The sequence below is a fragment of the Aethalodelphis obliquidens genome, unplaced genomic scaffold (assembly GCF_003676395.1).
Source record: "Aethalodelphis obliquidens isolate GAN/ISIS:26980383/991018 unplaced genomic scaffold, ASM367639v1 scaffold40, whole genome shotgun sequence".
Classification (NCBI taxonomy): domain Eukaryota; kingdom Metazoa; phylum Chordata; class Mammalia; order Artiodactyla; family Delphinidae; genus Aethalodelphis; species Aethalodelphis obliquidens.
The window spans coordinates 6,642,565-6,667,834 of record NW_020837984.1 but is presented as its reverse complement, the minus strand read 5'-3'; the positions used below and the strand labels follow the sequence as shown (position 1 = coordinate 6,667,834).

The 25,270-nt window shown below is 37.9% G+C and overlaps 1 protein-coding gene across 8 annotated transcripts in view; it reads left to right on the top strand.

Annotated features, from left to right (window-relative positions):
* PUS10 (pseudouridine synthase 10) overlaps positions 1-24,706 on the top strand; it is a 64,599-nt gene extending 39,893 nt beyond the window's left edge. For 7 of the 8 annotated variants that reach the window (XM_027131767.1, XM_027131769.1, XM_027131766.1 and 4 more), the window contains 13 exons: positions 945-1,056; positions 3,251-3,312; positions 3,609-3,654; positions 5,699-5,763; positions 7,278-7,363; positions 8,421-8,546; positions 13,560-13,616; positions 14,489-14,565; positions 14,659-14,714; positions 15,756-15,873; positions 19,370-19,512; positions 22,262-22,361; positions 24,471-24,706. In XM_027131767.1, coding sequence (XP_026987568.1) covers positions 945-1,056; positions 3,251-3,312; positions 3,609-3,654; positions 5,699-5,763; positions 7,278-7,363; positions 8,421-8,546; positions 13,560-13,616; positions 14,489-14,565; positions 14,659-14,714; positions 15,756-15,873; positions 19,370-19,512; positions 22,262-22,361; positions 24,471-24,509 — 1,087 coding nt within the window. In that variant the 3' untranslated portion in view covers positions 24,510-24,706. Of the gene's footprint in view, positions 1-944; positions 1,057-3,250; positions 3,313-3,608; positions 3,655-5,698; positions 5,764-7,277; positions 7,364-8,420; positions 8,547-13,559; positions 13,617-14,488; positions 14,566-14,658; positions 14,715-15,755; positions 15,874-19,369; positions 19,513-22,215; positions 22,362-24,470 lie in introns of all 8 variants that reach the window. The other variant, XM_027131771.1, reaches the window with a different exon arrangement.
* Positions 24,707-25,270: the final 564 nt, after the last annotated feature.

The window sequence follows — 25,270 nt, the reverse complement described above, 5'->3', positions numbered from 1 at the left end:
TTTTTGTTTTCTACCTGTAATTCTTAGTGTCTTTTGGTCTTGAGGAATTAAATTACAATGGATATTGACTATATTGTCCTTTCTAATAGTGAAAATAGGACATTGAAAGAAATGATTCGCAAGTTGGCCTAAACACCTCTTTTGTTAAAAGCAGTCCTGTAAATAGCTATAGGACTGATTTGAAGTTTTAATTATTTGAATGATACAGCCTGTTTAATAGTGATACTGCAGAGTAGGACTGTTTAAATATTACCATACCATGTTTTTCTTTCCTTTTTCTTCAGTTCCTTTCTATCTCATTTTAGGTTACAAACTAAAAGCTAGAACTCATAATTGGGACTTCCCCAAACCTATTTATTGGCTCATGAGTAGATTTTGGGGGAATGTAAAATATTTATTGAGATATTTATATGTTGTTAAATTGATGAGCATTCTAGAACACTGATACTTTAGGATTTGATACTTCTTCTTTACCAGTAAAGAGAAGTACAGCTTTTACATTGATTTCCCAAAAGTAAGCCCCCATTATCAGGAAGAGAGTAGATACAAACATTTTTGGTCTGAGATTATTGTAATACACAGTTTGTAGTTTCTAAGCAATAAATAATCCTCTCTATTCCACCTTTCCATCTTCTGATGTATAAATCCTGGAATCTGGCAATTCTATCTCAGAAAAACCCCATTTGTATGCTTTTGTCTTTGAAGCTTCAAAAACTGTCTTATATGCCATTAAAAAAAAGCAGTTTCTTGATTCTACTAGAATATAGGTCCATGAACTGAGGAATTTTTGTCTGCTTTGGTCTCTGCTTTCTATTTAATGTGTACAATAGTGCCTGGGACATAGTAGGCACTCAATAATATATACTTTTTAATAATCACATAAATTCTTACTTTCATAAAAATGAAGCTTTTCATGTCAGTGAATTAATTTTTATGTTATTCAGAAAGCAGAGTCTGTCGCTGGAAAGAAATGATACAGTTCAGCTAAAAGAAGCCTACAAATGGATAACTCACCCCCTGTTTTCAGAGGAACTGGGTGTTCCCATTGATGGAAAGGTATTGGGTCATCAGCATTTTTAATTTTATTCTGTGGTTTTACTAGTTTTATTTCATTAAATGGCAGAGTTTTGGTTATCCAAAAGAATCTTCTCTTTCAATAATCCAATGAAGGATTTTTAAGATTTTAAAATGTTAATTTCTAACAGTCTTAAATTGAGGTTAAAGTTTTTCTTTGTTTCTTTTTTTTTTTTTTTAAAGATTTCTTTGTGATCCAAGACACTTATAACAGGTGCAGTGTATTCTAATTGACCTTAAAAGGTTAGAAGTGAATCTTTGCCTTTAGTATATTTATAGTTTAATTAGATAGATTTACTGATACAAAGCTAAACATAAATAACTAGGAACAAGTGTGGAGTCAGCTCTAGACTATTTAATTTTGGTTATCTGTGGCTAGTTTTGTTTTCAAATATGCAGACAGACCCTATTCAACTACAGTGAGCATGGGCTCAACCTATCCCACCTTGTTGGTATCTCAGGTCCCTCTGTTTAATTTTAAGCAGACTGCCTTTGAAACCAGAACACTTACCATCTCCCCTATTCCAAGGCAGACCTTGCCTCAGCCTTTGAAATGGATTGAATTTTAGGGAAGAGTTCAATAGGTTTCCAGAGATGGAAACAGGACATTTTCCCAGCTCCTCTTAAATTAGACTTTAATAGTATGGCCTCATTGCTTCATCATTTTGCATGAAGGAAACTCCCTGAATATCAGACACACCCCTATTCAAGTAAAGTCACAAAACCATCTTTCAAAGCTAAGTAATTAAAAAATTTTCCTCGTTCTGAATTACATAGCTCTGTTTCCCTCTGTTAGTAAGAGTAAGCTCTGTCCTTTAAACTGACTACTAACAGAATAGAGAATAAAACCACTTCACCGATAGTATGAAGAGGAAATGAGGTGATGAAAGTACTTTGGAAATTAGAGAAGTCATTGATGCAAAATATTTTAACCTCAAATTTCAGTTTGAAGCACAGATAATTTTACATGTTGAATCAGTGAGAACAGAAAATAAAAAACAAAAGATGTGGTAATGTTCTAATGGATTCAGGATGAATGAAGTTTTCTTGAGTAAAAAGAATGTGTTGCAATTTTAATTTTATTTTGTAGATTAGAGCAAAAATTTAGCTATTCACTATTGTGATTATAGAGTCGCTAATAGGCCTGCTGACGATCCAATGCAATCAGAAAATATAGAACACAATAAAAAAGGAAAAATTGTTATATGGTATGATATTTATATATTTTTCTCAGTGTGGAATTTTGTATAATCTCCATGGAGGTAAATGTATATAGAGTATGAACTTGTGCTTTTTTGTGTACAAGGATGTTCATTGTGGCATTTTTTAAAAACAGAAAAAACTTAACTACAACTTAAACGTCCAACAGTCCCTAGAGTGGAAAAGATGTTCATGATGCAATATTAATTGAATTAAGCAATTTTCCAAGTCTGTTTAATATACAAAGAAGTATATACATTTATGTTTATATTCATAAAAATGGCTAGAAGGAAACATGCCAAACTGTTACTGATTCTACCTCAGTGGAATGGGATTGAAAACCCATCCTGTTTGATTATTTTATAATTTATTATGATCACTTTTTTAATAAAACAAAAAATTAAGATCTTGCTTTTAAAAGTCAAATCCGTTAAGAAGTTTGAGCACTCAAAACAAGCCTCATACAGAGTTTTTAAGCATGTGCATAAAGTGCTATTTGCTTTGCTAATAATTCTAATCATAGTACTGACAGGAGTAATTCTTCATTTCTTTCAGTTATCCCTTTCCAATTCCCTGAATTCTCATTCATCTTCATACCTAATTGTACATTTATATATTTTTCTCAGTGTGGAATTTTGTATAATCTTATACAAAATTTATACATGTAGAAAAAATATACTTGTACAAAAATGTATACATGTACAAAAAATCATACAAATTTATTTTAAAATGTGTTTTAAACTTGTTTTTTGTGGGATCACTGATGATTGAGTTTTAGAAGTTAAAAAAAAAAAAAAAGATGATTTCCTTTACAGCTGCCCTGTGAACAAGCTGATTTGAAAACAGTAGTATTTCCAGTTTTTCTTGTCACTCTTTTTCTGAGCCAGTCTTTGAGAGTTAATTTCTGTTTCCATTCATAAGTTGTTAGATGTTAGTTTCCTTTTGCTCATCTTTAAACTGTCTTTATAATTTTTAGAGCTTGTTTGAAGTGAGTGTGGTCTTTGCTCACCCAGAAACAGTTGAGGATTGCCACTTCCTGTAAGTTACAATGTAAACAACAATGCCAATTGTGCAACATTGTTAATATTTTTTGATTTTCATGAAAATAGTATTGCTCTTCTTTCTAATGAGCCTGTCAGAACTTGTCATGTCTTAGTAGGTTGTGAGCTGTCTGACATAAGGGTCTAGGCAAACCAATGCAGCTCATAGAGGGATTCATTTTGTCTGCTTCTGATATCCTGAATTTAGCAGCCATGTTGTATAAAATATATTTGAATTTTATCCTCCCCAAAATAAACTCATTAATCTTTTATATTACCTTGAATTTTACTTAGACGTGCGATATGCCCAGATTGTTTCAAGCCAGCCAAAAACAAACAGGTAAGGATTCCTGCTTCTTACTCTTTAGTGAGTTTTGTCTGAGCTGAATATTCAAATTAACAACAAAAAGGATATGCATTAGAAATGTTGGCAATCTATTATACTAAGAATCAGTCTTTAAATATTTCCATTTGCTACATTTATTTCCATTTTTTCAATTCTCAACACCTTTGCCTTTGGCTGGGAAGTCATAACACACAAATGTTCTCATGCTTGTGTCAGTGTCTGGATTGTTTCCCCAAGATTATGTCATCTGGGAAAATACCTGTTCAGTATCATCACCATTCCAAACTTTTGTCTAATATTTATTTTCTAGAAATCGGTGTTTTGAAAATATAATCCAAAGTAAATTATTTTATTTAGAACAGTCCTGAATTAATAGAGCCTATTTCAGGCTACATTTGCCAAAAGGTATTTTATTTAAACTCTCCTTTACTGTCTGATGTGAGCTGGTCTTCATGTTAATGAGAAAAATTAGTTAGCATGTACTTTTAGTTTCTATTATGCCAGGATAGAATAGCATGGCATGATATTGGCAAGCTTTCACACCCCAGTTACTTAGCTGGTTTTGTGTAGACTCAGGCATTCCTAGTTTTACCGACGTCCATTTTGCTGTTGTGGTTGTTAAAAAGAATATAAGTTTATTGCCAAAGATACATCTTTTGGTCTTTCCTCTTGCCTGGGGTGGGAGGGGAGGGTTGGGGAGTTTGTAACATTTGCCAAATACCCTGTGTGGAAATAATCAGAAATGCAGGAAGCCTAAAACACTTCTTGCCTCCCTTTCTCACATCATGGTATACCTAGAACATTACCATGTTTGGCCAGCACCCTGAGGTTAACAGATGAAGTTGCTCTAAGTTGTAAGCAATAGGCCTGGGGGTTCTCATTGTTCCAGGCCCTGCCCCTCAGCCCTGGTGAACTAGAGGGATCTAGGCACAACTGTAGCCCAATTGGTATGCTTTGCCATACCAATTGGGAAGCTCTGCCCAAATGAGCTGTAAGCCATATTTATATTAAAGATCTAGTTTTATTTTTTGTTATCTTTGAGGAAGTATATAAGTACCAGCATCAAATAATAGAGTAAGGAAGTTTTTGTCAAACGATCATGGACACCACGCCATTTGGCCAGTAGGTGTTGTATAGTCTTAAATGTAGTTTTCCTGCCTTATGGCTGGGAATAATTTGAATGACCTTTTGAGATTCTTTCAGGCCTAAGATTTCATATCTTAACAAGCAGGCACTTAATTTTTAATTCTAACCCTAGGACACCTTAGGGTTCCCCAGAATATGGTTTAGAAAATCAGTTTTTTGATGATAAACTGTTTAGATACCTACATTATTCTTCTTTTCAGTCAAGTATAATTTCTCATAACAGAAGAAATAATTGTGATTTATCATAGTGACCACAAATATATGCACTAATTAGTTCTAGTATGTCTACCATGAGGTTTGGCTTTTCTTATTTTAAAAAACCCAGAGTGGGACATTTGTAGATGCCCTTTAATTCAGTATAGTGGATTAATTTACTTTCTCAGAGGTTGGTGAGTGATATTGAATTGCTAGATGCCAAGTCAGGCTGGTTGGCTCTGTTTTACCCCTTACCCTGGCAGCCAACTCCTAAACTATATACCGTGGCCCCTGAGGGATGTAGGGAAGAAAAGATAGATGGGTCAGTCTAAATTTCTTTTGAGGTCTAGGAAAAAATATTCAAAGCACACTTCCTGCAATGTCATCATTTTTGTATTTGAAGAATACCACATTTTGAGGGGAATGGGAGAGTGCAGTGAAGAAGACATTCTGCTAGATCCACCTGGTATTATAGACATAGACTAGATTGAAGAGAAGGGTTATAGGGTCTACCAATCACAGAACTGACAATATGAACACTTGTGCTTCATTTATTTTCTTGAAGTTATTAAGTATTTCTCCCTTTTAAGTATGGTTTAAAATGATATAATTTCTCCAACCATGTTCTTTGTTTCAACTCTGATGTTTTCTTATATGGGTGATAAAATGTCTTTTCTTTTCATTTTACCCTATATAGTCAGTATTCACTAGAATGGCAGTTATGAAAGCTTTGAATAAGATTAAAGAAGAGGATTTCCGCAAGTAAGTAGAATTATAGTAACAAGAAATAATCATGGAATTTTAGAATAAAGGGAATATTAGAAATAATCTGGATTATCTCTAAAACAAGACTGGATATATTTTAGGGAACAGGATTGTGTCTTAATCTTTATTATATCCCCAATCCCTGGCTCAGTATCTGGCATGTAGTGGTGTTCAGTAAATGTCAAATTAATATTTGAATTTATGAATCATGTCCAACTTCTTTATCTTTTAGAGGAGGATATTGAGGTCCAAAGAGGGAGTTGACTTGCCTAAGATTTCAACTGGGCAATAGAGAGTGGACATAGAGCCAGGTTTCCTGATTCTCCAGCCTACTACTGGCCCCATTACATCCCTTGTCCTGGATTTCCTGTTATTGTACATCTCCAGAAGAGGGAGAAAAGGGCTCCTGAGTTTCCTTTCTTGTTAAAATATACTGAACTACAGTAAATCTTAGATTTAATTCTCAGTGTGTTCATTTTATTTAATAAAATATTATCATAGTTATCCTTCCAGAAGAAGTTATGACGAAGGTTTCATATATTTTTCTGACTAAACATGAGTCTCAGAATGGAAATATTTTTATTAAAAAAAATTTTTTTTTTTGGCCACGCTGCATGGTTTGTGGGATCTTAGTTCCCTGAACAGGGATTGAACCTGTGCCCCTTGCAGTTGAAGCACAGAGTCCTAACCACTGGACTGCCAGGGAATTACCTATTAAACTTTAGGAAGTAAAGACAGTTACTCTCTACAAGCAATAGTTCCTGAGTTTCTAAGTGCTTTCTTTGTTAAGACATCTTGGGAAACGGAATGAAAACTTTAAGACAAGCATTTTGGATTAAGTCCACACCTAGTCATTTACAGGTAGATTCCATTCCATGGCTTTGGAATTTCTCAGATGGTGGACAGAGAATAAAGCCATGCATTGCTCTTTCTGGTCTGTCCTCAGCTGGATTGAAGTTTCTTAGCTAAAGGACAGAGTCTGCCATATTCCACTTTTTCTGGCTCTGTGGTCTGATTCCCAAGGTCATAGTTGAAATGAAGAGGAAAAAGAGAGAAAAATGTTGGGAGTACCCTCGCCATAGGTAGGACATGCTCATGTGGCTAGTCTCTGACTGCACACCAGCTTTACCCAAATGACTGAGGACCTTGTCAGCCAGCAGCAGTGTTCATGGATAGCAAAATAACCTGGAGAGGTTGCCACTACATATAGATGCATTTTTTTCCCCAAATCTCCAGGTTGATTTTGGAAACTGTCATTTGGGAACATGAGGCCTCCTGAGCATGAATGTTATTAGCGAGCCCTTATTTACTTAGTGCCACTCTCATGTATTAAAAGTGGTACTCCAGAGGCCTAAGAGACCCTTATGGTTCCAAAACTTAAAATTAGGGAGAGGCTTAGTCCTTGAGAGACTCAGGCTCTGTGTAACTCAGACAGTGTTGATTCATCTTAGTTATGTGTTTCAATATCATGTCTGGAAAATAGTAGCTGTAAAATTTATTTTGTTTTGCAGGCAGTTTCCTTGTCCTCCAAACTCACCAAAGGCTGTATGCAGTGTTGTTGAAATTGAATGTGCTCATGGTGCTGTTTTTGTGGCTGGTAAAATATTCAGTCCAGGATATACTTACATTGTCAATTTTCTCTGCTTTCTGAAAAACTCAACTAACTCCTCCTCTGTTTCCTTCTTACTGTTGTTATTAATTTCTGATTAGTTAACTCTTTTGAGAACTAGAGCTGATAACCAAGTTTATTGTAGGTTCTGTAGGCATTCTTAAGGGTCACTCAGGAGATTTGTTATTTAAAATGCCATGTTGAAGGGAAATGATACTTCCCAGGTTTAATAGTTTTCATCAGAGATGGCCAGGTAAAAATATGGGTACACGTACAGACCTCAGACTGGTCAGGAGAAGGGAGAGGATGTTTTATAACATGAAATCAATCCTGAAAAAAGTTATTTTGTTATCTGCAAAATGACTAAACATTTGGCTTCTGCCTGGAAAAAGAAATTGTTGCATTGACTTTCCCAAGAGGTAAATCGGGTAGACAGTTTTTGTTTTGAAAGCTACAGCTGTTTCATAGTAATAGCTGAAATGAAATTGCTCTTTAGTCTTGAGTATAATACCCTGCCCTGGCGTAATAAAAGCTACCTGCCTTGGAGTAGCTTTTTTCATAAAACAGTGAGTCATATTCTGTTAGGGTTTTTTTTTTTTTGCTTACAAAAACTTCAAAATTTCCTGTATTTGAATTCTTTGGAACACATTATCACCAATGACTATTACACTGAGAGTGTTATTAACCAGGCATAAAAACAGTAGTTGCTCTTTTTTTAAGTGATTCATAGTGTGTTCCATAATATTGTAACTTGTTCAGTCAGCCAAAAAGATTAATAAGTATATTGAGCATTCCTTTAGAACTCATTTGATGATTCATACCGTGTCTTTAGCCATCTCTTCTATTGCTACCTTAAATTTTTTCATTTAATTATGTGTATGTGTTGACTCTCCAAATTAGATTGTAAGTTAGTTGAAGGCTAAACCTTGTTTTATATCATAGCACCTAGGATACTGGCACTCAATAAATAGCTGTTGCTTTCCTTTTTATCCTGTTGTGTTAAGCACACCATTGCATCCAGGTGACCTTTATATTTCTTTGGCAGGGAGATATAATAAATACTCCAGGAATCTACCACAAACTCCTTGGATAATTGACGGAGAAAGGAAGCTGGACTCTTCAGTGGAAGAATTAATTTCAGACCATCTTTTGACAGTGTTCAAAGCAGAGAGTAAGTGTTATAATATCCATATTTTAGTTACATTGTCATTCATGAATAGACTTCTTGAAGGTGGCAGGAAAGATTTCTATATTTTGTAAACCACCACCAAGTCTGGGCCCCTTGGCTGGCAGCTTCCTGTGAACAGGGACCGCTGTGTCCTGAGCTCCTCTGCCCTGGGCTGGATTTGAGCCAAGGTGCCCTAGGATTTCTCTCCTCTCTCAAGATTACGCTTTTTCCTGGGCAAATTCAAAACAATTGAAACTACTTTAAATGAATGCACTTAAGCTCTGACCTTGGGACACCTTGAGCCTCTGCCTCTTTTTGGGAATATGAGGTAATTAAAATACAGCTTCCACATCAAGTGCTGTTCAAGAATAATCACTGGCAAATGCCCAGCTTCCATCTTAACGGCTAAAGTAGCCTAGAATAAAGTTCAGGCCTAGAGAAAATAGATCAATAGCTACCATTTTACAAAGACTTAATAGTAGTTGTGTTGTTTTAATTTCCTAAGTATTAATGAGCCCAGGTTTGTGGGGTGAGTCAGATCCTGTCAGGCATATGCTTTCTTTGCTCAATAGGGCTATCAGGTCAAAGGAGTAAAAAAACCTTGTGATTTCACCTAGGATTAGACTAGAGGAAAGGGACTAAGATTTCAATCACAAGAAACCATGTTGTACATCAGGGGAAACTGTAGACAATGAGTAAGTATATCATACTCTTTGGAGTGGGTCTCCTAGCATAATTAGAACACCTTTTAAAAAAATATTTATTTATTTATTTGGTTATGCCGGGTCTTAGTTGCGGCAGGCAGGCTCCTTAGTTGCAGCATGTGGGCTCCTTAGTTGCGTCAGGCAGTCTCCTTAGTTGTGGCATGTGAACTATTAGTTGCGGCAGGCATGTGGGATCTAATTCCCTGACCAGGTATTGAACCCGAGGCCCTGCATTGGGAGCATGGAGTCTTATCCACTGCTCCACCAGGGAAGTCCCAGAACACCTTTTTTGAAGGACCAGATAGACCAAGACATCCATCTTTTTCTCTCACAAACCTTGAGACAAGCCTGCTTTAGGAATGGCGAGCAGGTAACCAAAATGAGACATGGCTATCCCTTCCAGCTCTCTGCTTGTTAAGAGGAAAGAGAAGCACTTCAAAAACCATATCCCTCTTATAATTTGTTGCCTATCAGGTAGGTGGGCCCTTTTAAAAAGGGCCTTTAAGAATTGTTTACTGAATGGAGAAGAAAGTAACCTAGCAACGTAATATTTTTCAAAATCTTAGCTGTAAAGGGCTATTGCCACGAGCTTTTACCTACTTGATTTAATATTTACACGCTGATTATCTCCTAAGACTTACCCAAGTTACGAAGAAGTGAAAATAAAGCGTTAGCATGAAAAGTGTCCTTCAGACTCTTTTGGGGGGGCTACCTTATTCCCTTTCTGTAAGAAAATTCAAGATTTTGTTCTGATTATTTGGGTTCCAAGGAAGCCTCCATTACCAAGAGGGCTGTTGGGGGGCTCTAAAATAGCTATATGTTTCCCCCTTGAAATCTTTCATGAAGGTGATTTGTTGTCATTTTCCATTTGAGGAGGGAAAAAAAATTTCTCCAAACTGAAAATAAAGCAAACTGTGTGTTTAGCATCTGTAATTGTGTGCTGAGGAAATTTATTAAGAGCCGCTTGAGAAAAAGCAGACCTCTGGGCCTCTGTGCTAACTGGCTCCTTGTCGTGAAATAAAACCTTGTTGTTTGAAATGCCTGATTAATAGCATCGATTTGCTAAACTTGTGCTTCTCAGATACATTACTCGTTACCTCTGTGATTCACATCTGACAACTCTGGGAAAATGGTTCTGACTGTTGTACCTCTGTACTTTACAGCTCTATGAAAATAAACCAGTATTGCATGAAGCAGCCTAGCTACTTCTATAAAGCAGAAGTAACTAGTACTCCTTCCCCTCAGTGGGAGATACAAACTTGTTTCTCAGCCACTTCAGACTGACACATCATATTCTCTACTTGCCAGTTCTCTAGTTAATAAGTAAAACTTTGACACACTCTCAAAATCAATATGTCTAAGAAATGTTTTCCTAATACATTTATTACTTCACTTATGGAATAAATATTTGTCATGTCAGTTCCCCGCTGAAAACTGGTCAGTGACTAGCTACAGGGTAAAGTCCAAACTATTTAACTTGATATTCTGAGACCGTCATCATCTGGCCTCTGCCCATCCTTCAGTCCCATTGTCTATCTGCCCCCAGGTATGAGAGCCACTACAGACTATTGAACCCCTTGCAGTTCCTGATCATTCTTGCCCTTGGTTTTGTCCTTGTTGTTTGTTTGTTTGTATGTTTATCTGTTCCATTGAGCAGAAGTCTGTAGAACTCACAGGATTAGGGGGATAAGGCAAGGCGTAATGTGAGTTTAGAAAAATCAACTAAATTTTTCTTTTTTTTTTTTGCGGTACGTGGTCCTCTCAGTGTTGTGGCCTCTCCCGTTGCGGAGCACAGGCTCCAGACGCGCAGGCTCAGCGGCCATGGCCCACGGGCCCAGCCGCTCCGCGGCATGCGGGATCCTCCCGGATCGGGGCACGAACCCATGTGCCCCGCATCGGCAGGCGGACTCTCAACCACTGCGCCACCAGGGAAGCCCCAACTAAATTTTAAGCATATATTTCCTCATACTTAAGGCAGTGACTCCTTTTCCTTTTTTTGTCATTTATTATTCATGATTGCAAATTATTTTTTAAAGTTTGCCCCCTGAAGTATTTCTCAATGTAGGGTCCAAATTTGCAACATTTTTCTAAAAGATATAATAAATACCCCTTCTCCCTTAATCTGGATTTAATGTTTCTTTGGACTTCTCAAGAGCCTAGTTTTCTGTACTTTTTTCTTATTGATGGGCTGGAATTTGTGGGAAGTTTTATGGGCTAATTTATGAATTTGAGATTTCTGGTCTGATTGAGTAGTCACTAGTAGATCTACCTCTTTGTGTCCTGTTCATTCCCTCCACCCCTATCAGTCACAGGTTATGGCTTAGTCACTGTAGGGCCCTGGTTTCCCAGTATTATGCCTGGATTAGAGATGGAGGTGGGCAGGTATAAGACAAACTAGAGCCCCCCACCCCCACCCCAGGGAGTATCTTTCAGCTTTCCAGATGCCATTTTGAACTCTCCATGTAGCTATCCATCCCTAGTTAGCACTACTCTTGAGTCTGTTGACTCTGACTAGAAGCTGCTGATGTTGCTATAGGTTTATTAGCTGCTTGACAATGGAGTATAGACATGGAATGGAGGGTTCTTTGGGACTTAATCGTTCACAGAATCCTACTAACTGCCTGGTGTAGATTCTCCCCCTGGAGAAGAGCCTGACATTGTGCCCCTCATGGCCGCCCTCTTGGCTAGTCCCCAGGTGTTAACACTGCACAAGTTACCCAGACCTCTGAGCAGCTTGAATTCTAGGCCGACCTTAGATACCTAGGCCTTACCTAACCAGTCCTGGCTTGGTCCTCTCTGGGAGACCCACAGTTTTGGGCCATGTGGGGCAGAGAAGAGCCCACTTCACCTTGGCAGTGGGTGACAGGCAACAGCTTGGAGCCCATGTTTCCAACAAGCGTTGGCCTTGACTTGCTAAAGGGAAGTCTTAAAGGTGAAGGAAGGGTGAAACCTTACTTTCTTCACAGCTAAACATCCTAGAAAGGAGAGCTAATCTTCAGTGTAGTTTTTATAGCACTTTTCAAGCCTTTTAGCCTTCCTTTTTCTAAAATCTACATGGGACCTTTGCATATTGAACCTTTCCTAGGAGAAAAATGTCTGTCAAAATGGTACAGACCCTCCTTCCCTTCTACCTTTCCTGTCTGTCCTTCCCAGCAATCTTGTCCTTCCTCATCTTGTGCTCTCCAAAGTGGCTGAACTATGGATTGACCAGGGTTTCCAAAACATCCTAGTCTTTCCCAGTCCCTGGTACAAGAGGACTGATTGGTCTTGCTTGTCCCAGTTGGCACGAGTCTGAGCTCTTCCAGCTGTCTTTGTGGTGGTGCAGTGTAGACAGTGATTAAGAGACTCTGGAGCCAGACTGCCAGGCTGGTTCAAATCCTGACCCTACCAATTACCAGTGATGTGATCCTAGGCACGTTACTTATGCTGTCTCTGTCTCACCTTCCTTATAAGTAAAATGGGGATAATGATAGTATCTACCTCATAGTGTTAACATATATGAAGTACTTAGAATAATGCCTGCTCATGGTAATCTTTCCTGTGGTGAAATCATCAGTTATTTCTGTATCTAAGAAAGTTGTCATGGAACCACTTCCCCTGCCCACCCACACTGTATTGACCACTTTCCCATTCCAATATTTGCAGCTTTTAGTCTGTGATGATCCATCTATCTTAAAATGTATACTAGTTATATTGTGGTTCCAGCTTACATAATGAATTTCCTTTTAGAATCAAACCTTTTTTTCCCCCCTCCTCTTCCTTTCATAGAGTTTAATTCTCAAATAATGTTTTTATTTTGTTTTCTTTTGTTTTAAGGAAAAGACGAAAGATAGATTTTTCACCATAAGTTTGTAGCCAGGGTGGTAGTGGGGCCTTCCTCCAAACAGTGCTCTGCCTTTGGCTTTCCCATGGGATGGTGGGCTGGGATGATAAGTAAGGTCTGGCTTTGACATCAGAAACATCTACCTCTGCCATTTAATCATGTTCCCTTGGGAAGAGTACTTAACCTTTTAGAAGCTTGGTGTTCTTTTATTTAATACCTACCTCATAAGGTTATAATAAGGATTGAATGAAATAATGTATGCAGAATTTTAGCTCAGTACCTGGTATGTAATAAGTGCTCAATAAGTGGTATTTATTATTATCATTGCTATTTTTAGTAGAGATTGGGATTAGAGGTGTGATGATGACTATTCCTTGGGATTCTCTTGTAGATTGTTTAAGACAAATTGGGTTTCTACCAAAGGATGGGAATGAAAGTCTTAGCACTGTTATGTCTCTGATTTTTTTTTTCTTTATCTGCTTTCCAAAGGCTTTAATTTTTCATCCTCTGGGAGAGAAGATGTAGATGTGAGAACATTAGGAAATGGTAAGATTGTGACAATATCACTTGACTGGAACTAACTTTCAGATTATCACCCTTTTCAGACAGCAGCTTTTTTGTAGTCACTTAGTCATAATCAAAGTTGGCAGAGTCCAGAGCTTCTCCATGTGAGGAAGCCTTGTGGATTATGGAGCTACCCTTGTAAATTATATGACTATGTTTTAACAGGGATCATTTCTTCAGAGGCCATCTTTATTGAATACCTGTAGGTTATAAGGGACTTCTATGTGCATTAACAAAGAGGTGCCTGATTTTTTCCAAAACTTTGATAATTAATTGTTCCTTTTAATAACATTTCAGTACCAGTACAATTTTCAAAATGCACCTCATTTAAATTGCAAAATGTCTTCATTTAAAAAGTGCTTCTGCTCTCTTAGCCTTCATTTCTCTCATTTTACATTGTTGCATTACAAGAAGGATGATGAGAGTAATCCTGAGGTATTCGAGATTTATAGTCCCTTCTTCTCATGGAATCTCAGCTTTTCATTTCACTAGGCTAGGAGAATGTATTTCAATTTGGTATACCTGGGCATTGCTGCATGTGACAACATTACGTTAGTGTAACCAGGTCAATTAGTGGCTGTTTGGATTTGATTTTGTAATTAACACAGGCTTGTTCATGGACTTTTGGGAAAGCAGTCGTTTTTACATATTGCCTGTCCTGGGGTTTAGCAGCCCCCAAACAGCCCCTTGATTCTTTTCACACATTCTTCTCTCCCCCAGATGTAGTCATGTCACTAAACTTTCAGTCCTCTAGAGCTCAACTCGTTTTTTCACACCTCCTAACCCTCTTGCATTAGCCCAAATGTTAACTCCATCAACACGTTTCTGTTTCATGACGGGGTGTGTGCTGCCAGGAAGGCCCTTTGCAATTGAGCTGGTGAATCCTCATAGAGTACATTTCACTTCACAAGAAATTAAGGAACTTCAGCAGGTAAACCACTTCATGACATGGAAATTGTCATGTTTCTGCAACTCTGTAACTGAACTAGAGTTGCTAATTGTTTTTCTTTCTCTAATACTACAGAAAATTAATAACTCGTCTAACAAAATCCAAGTCCGTGACTTGCAGCTTGTCACAAGGTAAGGGTAGGATCACTGGAGATGTTTTCAAGAGGGGAGTTTTGGTTGTAGATCATTTATCTGATAAGGGATTTGTATCCAGAATATGTAAAGAACTCCTACAACTCAATAATAAGAAAATAACTCAATTAAAAATGGAGAGATGATTAAGTGAACATTTCTCCAAAAAGGATACACAAAATAACCAGTGAATACATGAAAAAATGCTCAACATCATTAGTCATTAGAGAAATGCAAATCAAAACCACAGTGAGATCCCACTTCACAAAAAGACAGAAAATAACAAGTGTTGGCAAGGATATGGAGAATTGGATCCCTCATACATTGCTGTGGGATTATAAGTGGTGCCACTTTGCAAAACAGTTTAGCAGTTTCTCAAAAAGTTAAATATAGAGTAACCATATGGCCCAGCAGTTCCACTTCTAGATATATACCCACGAGAAATGGAAATGTACATCCACACAGAGACTTCTGCATGAATGTTTATAGTAGCATTACTCATAATAGCAAAAAAGTAGAAACAACCCAAATATCTATGGATGAACAAAATGTGAATGTGGTATATCCATACAGTGGAATATCATTTAGTAATAAAAAGGGATGAAGTACAGATACATGCTACAACATGGATGAACCTTGAAAACATTATAAGGTGAAAGAAGCCAGACATCAAATACCACTTATTGTGTATTTTACAATATTCACATTTTAATATATGAAATGTTCAGAGTAGGAAAATCTATAGAGACAGAAAGTCAACAAGTGGTTGCCAAGGGCTGGGGGAAATGAGGAATGAGAAGTGATTGCAAATAGGTGCGGAGTTTCTCTTCTGGGGTGATGAAAGTGTTCTAAAGTTAGATTGTGGTAATAGCTGCACAACTCTGTAAACGTACTAAAAATCACTGAATCGTTCAGTTACACAGGGGAATTGTATGTAAATTATATCTCAATAAATCTATTTTTAAAGAAAGGGAAGTTTGGGGCAAGTCTTGTCTGTATTTTATATATTCAGACAAACTTTCTTCTATTGTTTTTGTTTAGAGAGGCAATAGGTCATATGAAAGAAGGTGAAGAAGAAAAGACCAAGACCTATAGTGCCTTAATATGGACAAATAAAGCAATACAGAGGAAGGACATTGAATTCCTAGATGACATAAAGGTAGTTCAGTGCTCTAATTCTTTTATTTTTCTACTGCCTGTAAAAGAGTCCTTTGTCTTCTCGTTTATTACCAACAAGTCATAGCGCATAGGCTTTGGGGACTGTGAGACCTGGTTCCAAATCTTGCCTTTGCCATTTACTAGCTAAATGACTGGGCAATTCATCTAACCTGTGTGAGAAGCAGTGTTGCTAGTGATTAAGAGTCTGACTCCAAGGACAGATTGTCTGGGTGCAAATCCTGCATTTCTTAGTTGTGTGACTTTGGACAAGTTGCTTAGCCTCTTTATGCTTCAGTTTTCTTCATCTGTAAAATTAGTTAGAAGAATTAAACGGGGTTAGCCATATAAACCTCTTAGAATAGAATCTGACACATAGAAAACACTCAGCAATGCTATTATTATATTTGGCCATTTGCAAAAAGGAAATAGAAAATAGAACTTATCTAATAGAATTGATGCTCAGATTAAGTGCATAAATAAAACATGTTGTAAATAGGGCTTCCCTGGTGGCACAGTGGTTGAGAGTCCGCCTGCCGATGCAGGGGACACTGGTTTGTGCCCCGGTCTGGGAACATCCCACATGCCACGGAGCGGCTGGGCCCGTGAGCCATGGCTGCGAGCCTGTGCGTCCGGAGCCTGTGCTCCACAACGGGAGAGGCCACAACAGTGAGAGGCCCGTGTACCGCAAAAAAAAAAAAAAAAAAAAAGAACAACTCCAAATGGCCAAGAATCATTTGAAAAGATGTTCCACCTCCAGATTGAAGTAACAATAAGACATCACTTTATTCTTCTGAGACTAAGAATACCTGTTGGTTGGAGGGAGGAGAAGGCTAGTTATATACATTTTCAGTAGAAATGTAAGTGTTTCAGCCTTTTTGGAAAACAATGTGGCAGTGACTGTAAAAATAAAAAATAGACTGGTCTTCTACCCAGTACTTCCACTACTGGCAGGACAAGAAATAAAACTCCAGTGCATAAGGATATGTGCACAAGGATGTTTGTTGACTTTGTTCAGAGTGACAAAATCAACAACAAAACTGGAAACAAAAGTGAATTTCCTTCAATAAGGAAATGGTAGAACACGTTGGAATATTATACTGCTGTTTAAAAAAACTAAAACTGCATGTGATCCCATTTAATTTACGTTATTGTGTGTATATATGCCTAAAACTGTTGGAAGAAAAGATAGAGGTAGGTCTACATCTAGGACTTGTAGGAACACCCATGATGTTACCGGAAAAAAGCAAGGTGCAAAATAACGTTTATAGTATGAGTGTTTTGGTGAAAACATACATGTCATTAACCTGCTTAGAGAAGTTTACCTATAAAATGAGGGGTGGACTAGATGATCCCCAGTGGGCCCTCCACTTCTCAGGTTCTGTGATTCCAAATCTAAGGCCTTCTGGCCTCTGGCCCTATTATCTAGGGTCTTTAGGATGATAGTTATGCTATAGACAGATATCCTTAAGATTGTAAAACAAATTTGTAAACCTCTATTCTATCACATGTGTACATGTATACAGCTCATTTAGAATGCTGTGGGGAAAATAAAAACTCATTTTAAAAATAGATTTACAGTTTGGGAGTAGCCATAGAGCTAATTCAGAAATGATGCTGAAAGATGATTGTTATAGGTACACACTAAGTAGTGAAAGGGTCTGATTTAATGGCCCACTGCCCAATTGGACTGATGAGACTAGGTGACGTCTAATAATTTTTTTAAAGTGTTAGGGTTAAAACATTTTTCAGATACTCCTATTGGCATCAAAAATAAAAAAACTGAGTTACTGCCCCATTCTGAGAAAAGGTCACTTCAAATTTACCACTTGCCTCCTTTTTTTTAAGGGCAACCTACTTCTAAGGAAAAAAGTCACCTACGTGTGTTTCTGAAAATTCAGTATGGGGATATGAAAGCGGTTTCCTTTCATTTGCTAGACACAAGCAACCAAAAACGACACGCAAGTGTGTTGATCTGAGTGTTATGTTGGAAGCAGTGGTGCATCTACTAGCTCAGTTGTACCTCCATTGACTGCTCCTGGGTCAGAGTCCAGGGGGTGACTCTAGGTAAAGGAAACAGAGGGGAAGGGAACACCTTAGCGAGTCACTCCGTTAAAGGCCAGCTGGTTCCGTGCTCTTAAGTGGAGGCCATATCTTTATTGATTCTATAATAATTCAGCCTTGTCCTTTTTTTGGTCTTTTTGGCCAGAGTAATGTTAAACGTTGTGGAAACAACTTATCTCATCAGAACAAAGTGCTTCTAAAAATCAAAGAATTATAGAATCATAAGGAGGAGTCACTGACTCACTGCTCTGATAAAAGCAGTCATACCATTTCAAGTGTAGTCTTTGTCAGAACCTGTTCTTCTTTCTTGGTACAGAATTTGGTAGGGGGAGACCAGACAGAAATTTTTCTTTTCTCAGCATGGCTTTAGGCACTCACTAATCATGTAAATCAGGCAGGAGTTGTTCCTACAAGAAAGTTCAGAGGATTCAAAGTTCTTATGAACCTGAGTTGCTGGTTATGCCCAATATCTTTTTTTTTTTTTTCCCGATACGTGGGCCTCTCACTGTTGCGGCCTCTCCCGTTGCAGAGCACAGGCTCTGGACACTCAGGCTCAGCGGCCATGGCTCACGGGCCCAGCCGCTCCGCGGCATGTGGGATCTTCCTGGACTGGGGCACGAACCCGCGTCGGCCGCATAGGCAGGCGGACTCCCAACCACTGCGCCACCAGGGAAGCCCAACCTCTATTTCTTAATTTATATCTTGTGACATAAAAGGACATCTCTAATTGTGAGAAAAACAAGACTTTGTCCCTAAAAACCTGAGTTGTAAAGAAACATGCAGTATTATTCTCAAGTAACCTGAACTGGGCTAACAAATATTGAGAGGTCCTGGCTTATTGTACACACTTATTTGTAATTATTATTTGGAAATACCACCCTAGACAGAGATGCAGCTGTTAATTTTCCAGATAAATCCTTTTGTATAACCAAAAAAAAAAAAAATCCTGTGAGTAGGTATATGGCTCTCGCTAAAACATGAACACTGCCCAGGCACACAGGTGATGCTCATGTCCCACCTTCTACACCATTTCTCACCTCAGTCTGAAATCTCCACTATTAGGTCACTCTGTTGGGTTAGGGAAAAAAAAGGTAAGAACATTATCTTTTAGAAGAGCTCTATTTAAAGGGCAGGATAAGACTCCAGGGTCCAATCAATTTGTTAATATTAGAGCAAAAGAGACCTTGGGTATCATTTACTTCAAAGCCTTTTTTTAATGGCATACTGGGGCCCAGAAAATGAGTAATTGTGGCCTAGGTTATAGGAAGTCTCACAGAGTCTGAACCTTAGAGGATACAATTTATGATAGTACTAGTTTCTATCCTGACACTGATAGATGGGGGTGCCTGTAGTGAGCCATGGATGAACAAAGGAGATGCTAAAATGGGCTTCACTGGGCGGCAAAGCTGACGCATGGTTATCATATCCTCCTCTAGGACTTAAAGATTGACCAGAAAACACCTTTACGGGTCCTTCACCGGAGGCCCCTGGCTGTGAGAACTCGCATCATTCACTCCATGGAGACACACTATGTGGATGAGCACCATTTCCGCCTCTACCTGAAGACTCAGGCAGGAACGTATCCTTTCACTGTCTGTGTAGCACTAATCTAATCAGAATCCTATTGGGCAAGTTCATGCTGCCCTAGAAAAGAGGTTCAACCTTATCTCGGAACAGTTCGGGAAAGGTTTGGGCTGGAGAAGAATCCTTTTTTTGTTTTTCGTTTTTTTTTTTTTTTTGGTCTGGAGTGTTTTTACCCATTAAATTTGTGTTTTTCAAGATGACATATTAAACCATGAGGCAGCAGCGAATTCAATGTGAACCTTAAAATTTTTAGTGTCTCACATCATGCTGAGGTGCTGAGGGCATAGTAAGTGCTCAGGGAACACTTTTAATTGATTCATTCATCGATTCATGTCTTTACACATTTTGCAAGTCACATATTCATGACCACATTTGAGTCCTTTCAGCATTTCGAGCATTTGCCCCAAATGATTAAACAGGGATGGTAGATGGGAATGGCCCTACTTTACATGTAGACCATCACATTATTTGGCCACTGGCCCAGAACAAGAGAATAGTCCCAGTTTGATCATTTGTTCATAACTTACCCTGCTTTGTGTGGTTTTGTATCATATCTTAGTTGCTGGTTAAAATATATCAGGGAGCTGCCATAGTCTTAGCTTTAGTTTAGTTTTCAAAGGTGCTCCTAGTTTTTGTTTGTTTCTTGGCTTTATATTATTTTGTGATCCAATAGCATGAAGCATGAAACCTTCTAATTAGTATAAAACTAATGACATACTTATTGGATACAATAGAGGGGAAAATGTCATTTTAATCACCAAATAGCATTCTCACTATATTGCTATAATTAATCTGCCTCTCCTTTCCCATCAACCTTCTCTCCCCTCTTCTTTCCCTACTCCACCCCAGGACTGACTAAGCTGAAACAGGTACAGGTTATTTACTCCTAAAATCTTCTAAATTTTTGCAGTTTGGATCTATTTAGACCAGTGGGCATGGAGCACATTTGCCTATTGTAGATGGAATGTGGATGGAATTTCAAAGAAATCACAGATTTTAAAAACATATTTTTACCTAATTTCAGCTTTGGTTTTGGTGTGCTAGGAAGAAATGCAATGGTCTTATGGAGAAGCTAATGTCTTTTCAATCTCATTAACATATTTTTAGAACCAGCCATGTACATGTACTTAAGGCATTAGCCAAGAAAGGCTATTTGGTAAAACTTTATTTTTTTATAAATTTATTTATTTTATTTATTTATTTTTGGCTGCGTTGGGTCTTCGTTGCTGCACGCGGGCTTTCTCTAGTCACGGCTAGTGGGGGCTACTCTTTGTTGTGGTATGCGGGCTTCTCACTGCGGTGGCTTCTCTTGTTGCAGAGCACGGGCTCTAGGCACGCGGGCTCAGTAGTTGTGGCTCACGGGCTCTAGAGCGCAAACTCAGTAGTTGCGGTGCATGGGTTTAGTTGCTCCATGGCATGTGGGATCTTCCCGGACCGTGGCTCAAACCCATTTCCCCTGCATTGGCAGGCAGATTCTTAACCACTGCACCACCAGGGAAGTCCCTATTTGGTAAAACTTTAGATACCATGTGGTTATACACAGAAGTATGTGAATTTTTTTCGTATATTGCTCAGTATAATGAAGTAGTTCATTTGACTTATACCTCATAAAAAATATTCTGGACCTTTTAACTGGTTATTCTGGGGCTTTTTGGTCATCTCCCCTCATCATTGCTACTTAGAAGTAGCACTCTCTAAAGAAGTGAGAGAAAAAGGACAATTGTTGAGTAATTATGAGTTTAGCAAAGAAGACAGTTAATAGATAATTATATGCCTTATGCTTGAGTCAAAACATTTGGTGAAAGTATAGTAAACAAACTATGAGAAAGTGAGGAGGACATAATGTCAGCATATTATGGTGTTAACTTTTTATTTATCATCTGAGAATAAACTTTTTTATATTCAAATTATATTAATTTTTATACTAAGTGCTGCTTTATAGACACAACAATGCTAAATGAGTGTTTACTGAATGCTGGCAAAAACACATCTTTCAGATAAAATACTGTTAAGATTATAGTAGAGTTCTGTGTAAGGAGTGTTAAGGTAATCTGAATAATTCTAGGATCAGTCATTGACTTTGAAATTTTGAAGATCTATGAGGAAAACACACACAAAAAGAATTAGGTCTGTTGCTAACCATGCAAGAATTGCAAACAACTAAAATTTACGTCCTTTGATGATCCTTCTGAAGGGCCTTCATCAAGTCTAAATTAATAAGTTCATTTTCTCTCCCATCCTGTTGCTCTTGTCACTGGGTCATGTTATAAGGAAAGCCATCATTGAGGTCGCTCTATGAGTGACCCTGTGAAAACCTACCATTTGGCAGCTGCCTACTGTCATTATCGAAAAATGATGAGACCAAAAAGATGACCCAATAGAATCTGTGGCAAAAAAGAAAATAGCTGAGGTTTTTTTTTACTATAGTTAATTTAAAAAATCCATATTCAAACCTTGGCACTTGGAGATGAGCCAAAAGAAAAGTCATGACTCTTGGGAAGTTTGACATGGGCCCTAGGTCCCAGTGTTAGCTGCCAGGCTGGTAGGAACCAGTTTGCCATCCTTAGTTTATTTATTGCCATAGCTGTAATTTCTAAGACATACATCCCAAGTCATGGCTCAGAAATAAACTCCCTTTTATAACCTTTCTGCTTTTGTTTGTCATTTCCCCTTCAACCTGTCAAATCTCATCAAACAGTTGGTGTTGCATGGTTATCTTCATTTTTTCCTTAAACAAAACCCAGCTACATTAAAGAGTTTGTACATGGAGACTTTGGAAGAACGAAGCCGAACATTTGCTCTCTGATGGATGTGACTGCAGACATTCTTGAGCTGGATGTTGAGGTAAACCATTTTATTGGGAAATGCCTGTTTGTACGCTGAATCAGCCAAGGTTATGCTTTTTTAGCATTAAACCAAATAGTACTATTCACTTTAATAGGTATTTGCAAACAGTCAAAATCTCACAGTAGCATTGAATTGCAGGGAGGGACTATCTTCAGAATTTTTATTTTTTAAAAAACACAAGGTCTCATTTATAATCCTTGCAAATATATAGCTAATTTACTAACTGTGCTTTACGTATGACATGAGATCTAAACCCTTAAACCAAGCAAGGAAATGAAGTTGTAAGTGCCCTTCATATATCCTTTGGACTCTCTTATAAAGAATTTAAGGCAGCCTCCTCAGAAACATATATTCAGGACAGGGATAGAAAATGGGATGAGCTAATTGTTATAAATAAAAGCAGTTCTATAAGGGTTCTGTGATGTGGTATAAGAGAAATTCTCTGCTCTTATAGTCTGAATTGAAATCAGATTACATTCTTAAGTAATTAGAAGAATGGAATGAATGGATCTTTCAGACAATTCTCCATAAACATTTTTCTCATTTGAGCATCAATAGGTATTGAGTCACGAGTTGTGCACTTTGGTAAATATCTGGTTAAGAACAGCTTCCCCACACCCCACACAAAAAAAGGAATTTTTGCACTTGGGAATAATCTCAGTATAAATAAAAAGAAGTGGGTATAATTGCCTAGTATGAAAACAGCCATGGTAATCAAATGATCACTGGAATGTCATTGCTTTACCAGCACTTCTCTTGAGTGCGTTCAGATTAGATTTTATACACCTGTGGTACAACCAGTGCTAGCATCTTCAAGGTTGCAGGGAGTCTTCTTAGTAAGACTATCATTTTGAGGAAGACAACCTTCTCTTAAAGAAAATCCCAAATGCATTCATCTTCTTTGACCTTAATTCTTAGGACAGCTTAGGAGTGTCAAAGAGCCGAAGGCCGGGGTTTCTCAGCCCTGATTGTCCATTGCAATCACCTGTAGAATTTTTAAAACCCTACAAACATGCCTACCTTCCCCTGACCTCAACACATACAAGATTGTGATCAGTAATGTTTGGTTTTCAGGCTTGAGAAACCACCCACTAATTTATATATGGGTGTTTGTTTTATGGCTATATTCTGAAACAAAACCAAAGTATTTCTTGGCATCTGTAAAAGATACACACACACACACACACACACACACACACACACACACACACTTATTTGGGCTTTTCTAATAAAAATTTCCAAATCTGGTAGTGACTCAGATTAATTTTAAAAATAATTTGTAGTAAATCATTTCAGGTTTTACACTTTAATTCTCAAAAAACTACATGGGTATGGTAGTTATTTTGTTTTTCTTTGTTCGTTTTTTGTATTTTTTTGTTTTAACTTCTAAATTAGGCCCTCTAGGGTAGTTAAGGCAAAGTGCAATTTCATACTTCTAATGCCTGGGACATGATTATTTATGTGGAGACAAATAGTCTGCTACTGTAATTCCATTATGACTTAAAGATCAAGGTTTCGTTCTAGAAGTGCCAAACCAGGATGAGTAGAGATAGATAAATTCAATTTTAAGAGAAACAAAAATTCTGCTGAAGTGACATGCAAAGATCTCTAATCCTTTTCTAGTTACAGGTGATCTTTCATAACCATTTATTTCACATTTAGTTGCTAAGTTACAAACAAGATTATAAGTATATAGACTACTTGAGTACTGTTAAATGCAAGATGGGAAAATGAAAACAGTCAGAAGACTAAAAGTTCCTGAGACTTCTGAGGGAAAGTTGGTGTTGGCCCTGCATTATTTGCTACTTTTCCCATAAATAACATTTGAAAAATTTAAACATACTCTAGTCTTGTATTGACCAAAAGGTACAATTAATAACTGGCTGAGTAACCAAATACTCAGTGAATTCAGGAACAGACCTCAGGCCCAAGAATCCCAGGTCCTAGAATGGATTTTAGAGTGTGAAATCGTGGTGTTCAATGGCTCTTTTCTTCCAATGCAGTTTCTTCTGTTGCATTATATTAAAACTACTAGACTTATACAGCATTACCGGCAAATGCTTACTAGAACAATAATGTTTTAATGACTTGTTTTCTTCTTTCTAGTCTGTAGATGTCGATTGGCCGCCTGCTCTGGATGACTAGCTTTCAATGGGAAACAAAGAGTAGGGTTTTCCAGCAAAATGTGGACGTCCATTCAGCATACACTGTAAGATGGCTGTTTTTACCCACCATAACGGTGTCTTGGAAACCATTTGGATCATGTTGATCTATCTATTTTTAAATTTGTTGTAACATCTCAGGATCTATGTACATGTATATTTTGTGTTGAATTGTCCTAAGGATGTCTTATGATTTTTCTCGTTCCTTCTCCAACCCCCCACAAGCCAAACTATGAATAATGAAATCATTCATTCAGAGAGGTACACAAACAGGATACATTCTCTGAAAATCTGAGAAGCTGTAATTTCTTTCAGCAAAATTGCCCTCCACAGGATAGATACCACTTTTTTTTGTTTTGTTTTTGCGGTACGCGGGCCTCTCACTGTTGTGGCCTCTCCCGTTGCGGAGCACAGGCTCCGGACGCGCAGGCTCAGCAGCCATGGCTCACGGGCCCAGCCACTCCGCAGCATGTGGGATCTTCCCGGACCGGGGCACAAACCCGCGTCCCCAGCATCGGCAGGTGGACTCTCAACCACTGCGCCACCAGGGAAGCCCAGATACCACTTTTTAAATCAGGTTTAAAATTTTTTAAATGATCTTGATAAAAGTTACATCTAGATTTATGCAGCACAGTATCCTTGTAATATCCTAAGATACCAAATGCAAATCTGACATCATTAATATTTTTCCCAGTAAGCTTCAAGCAAGCTATTACCAATAGAAGTGTGTTTTGGTACAATTTG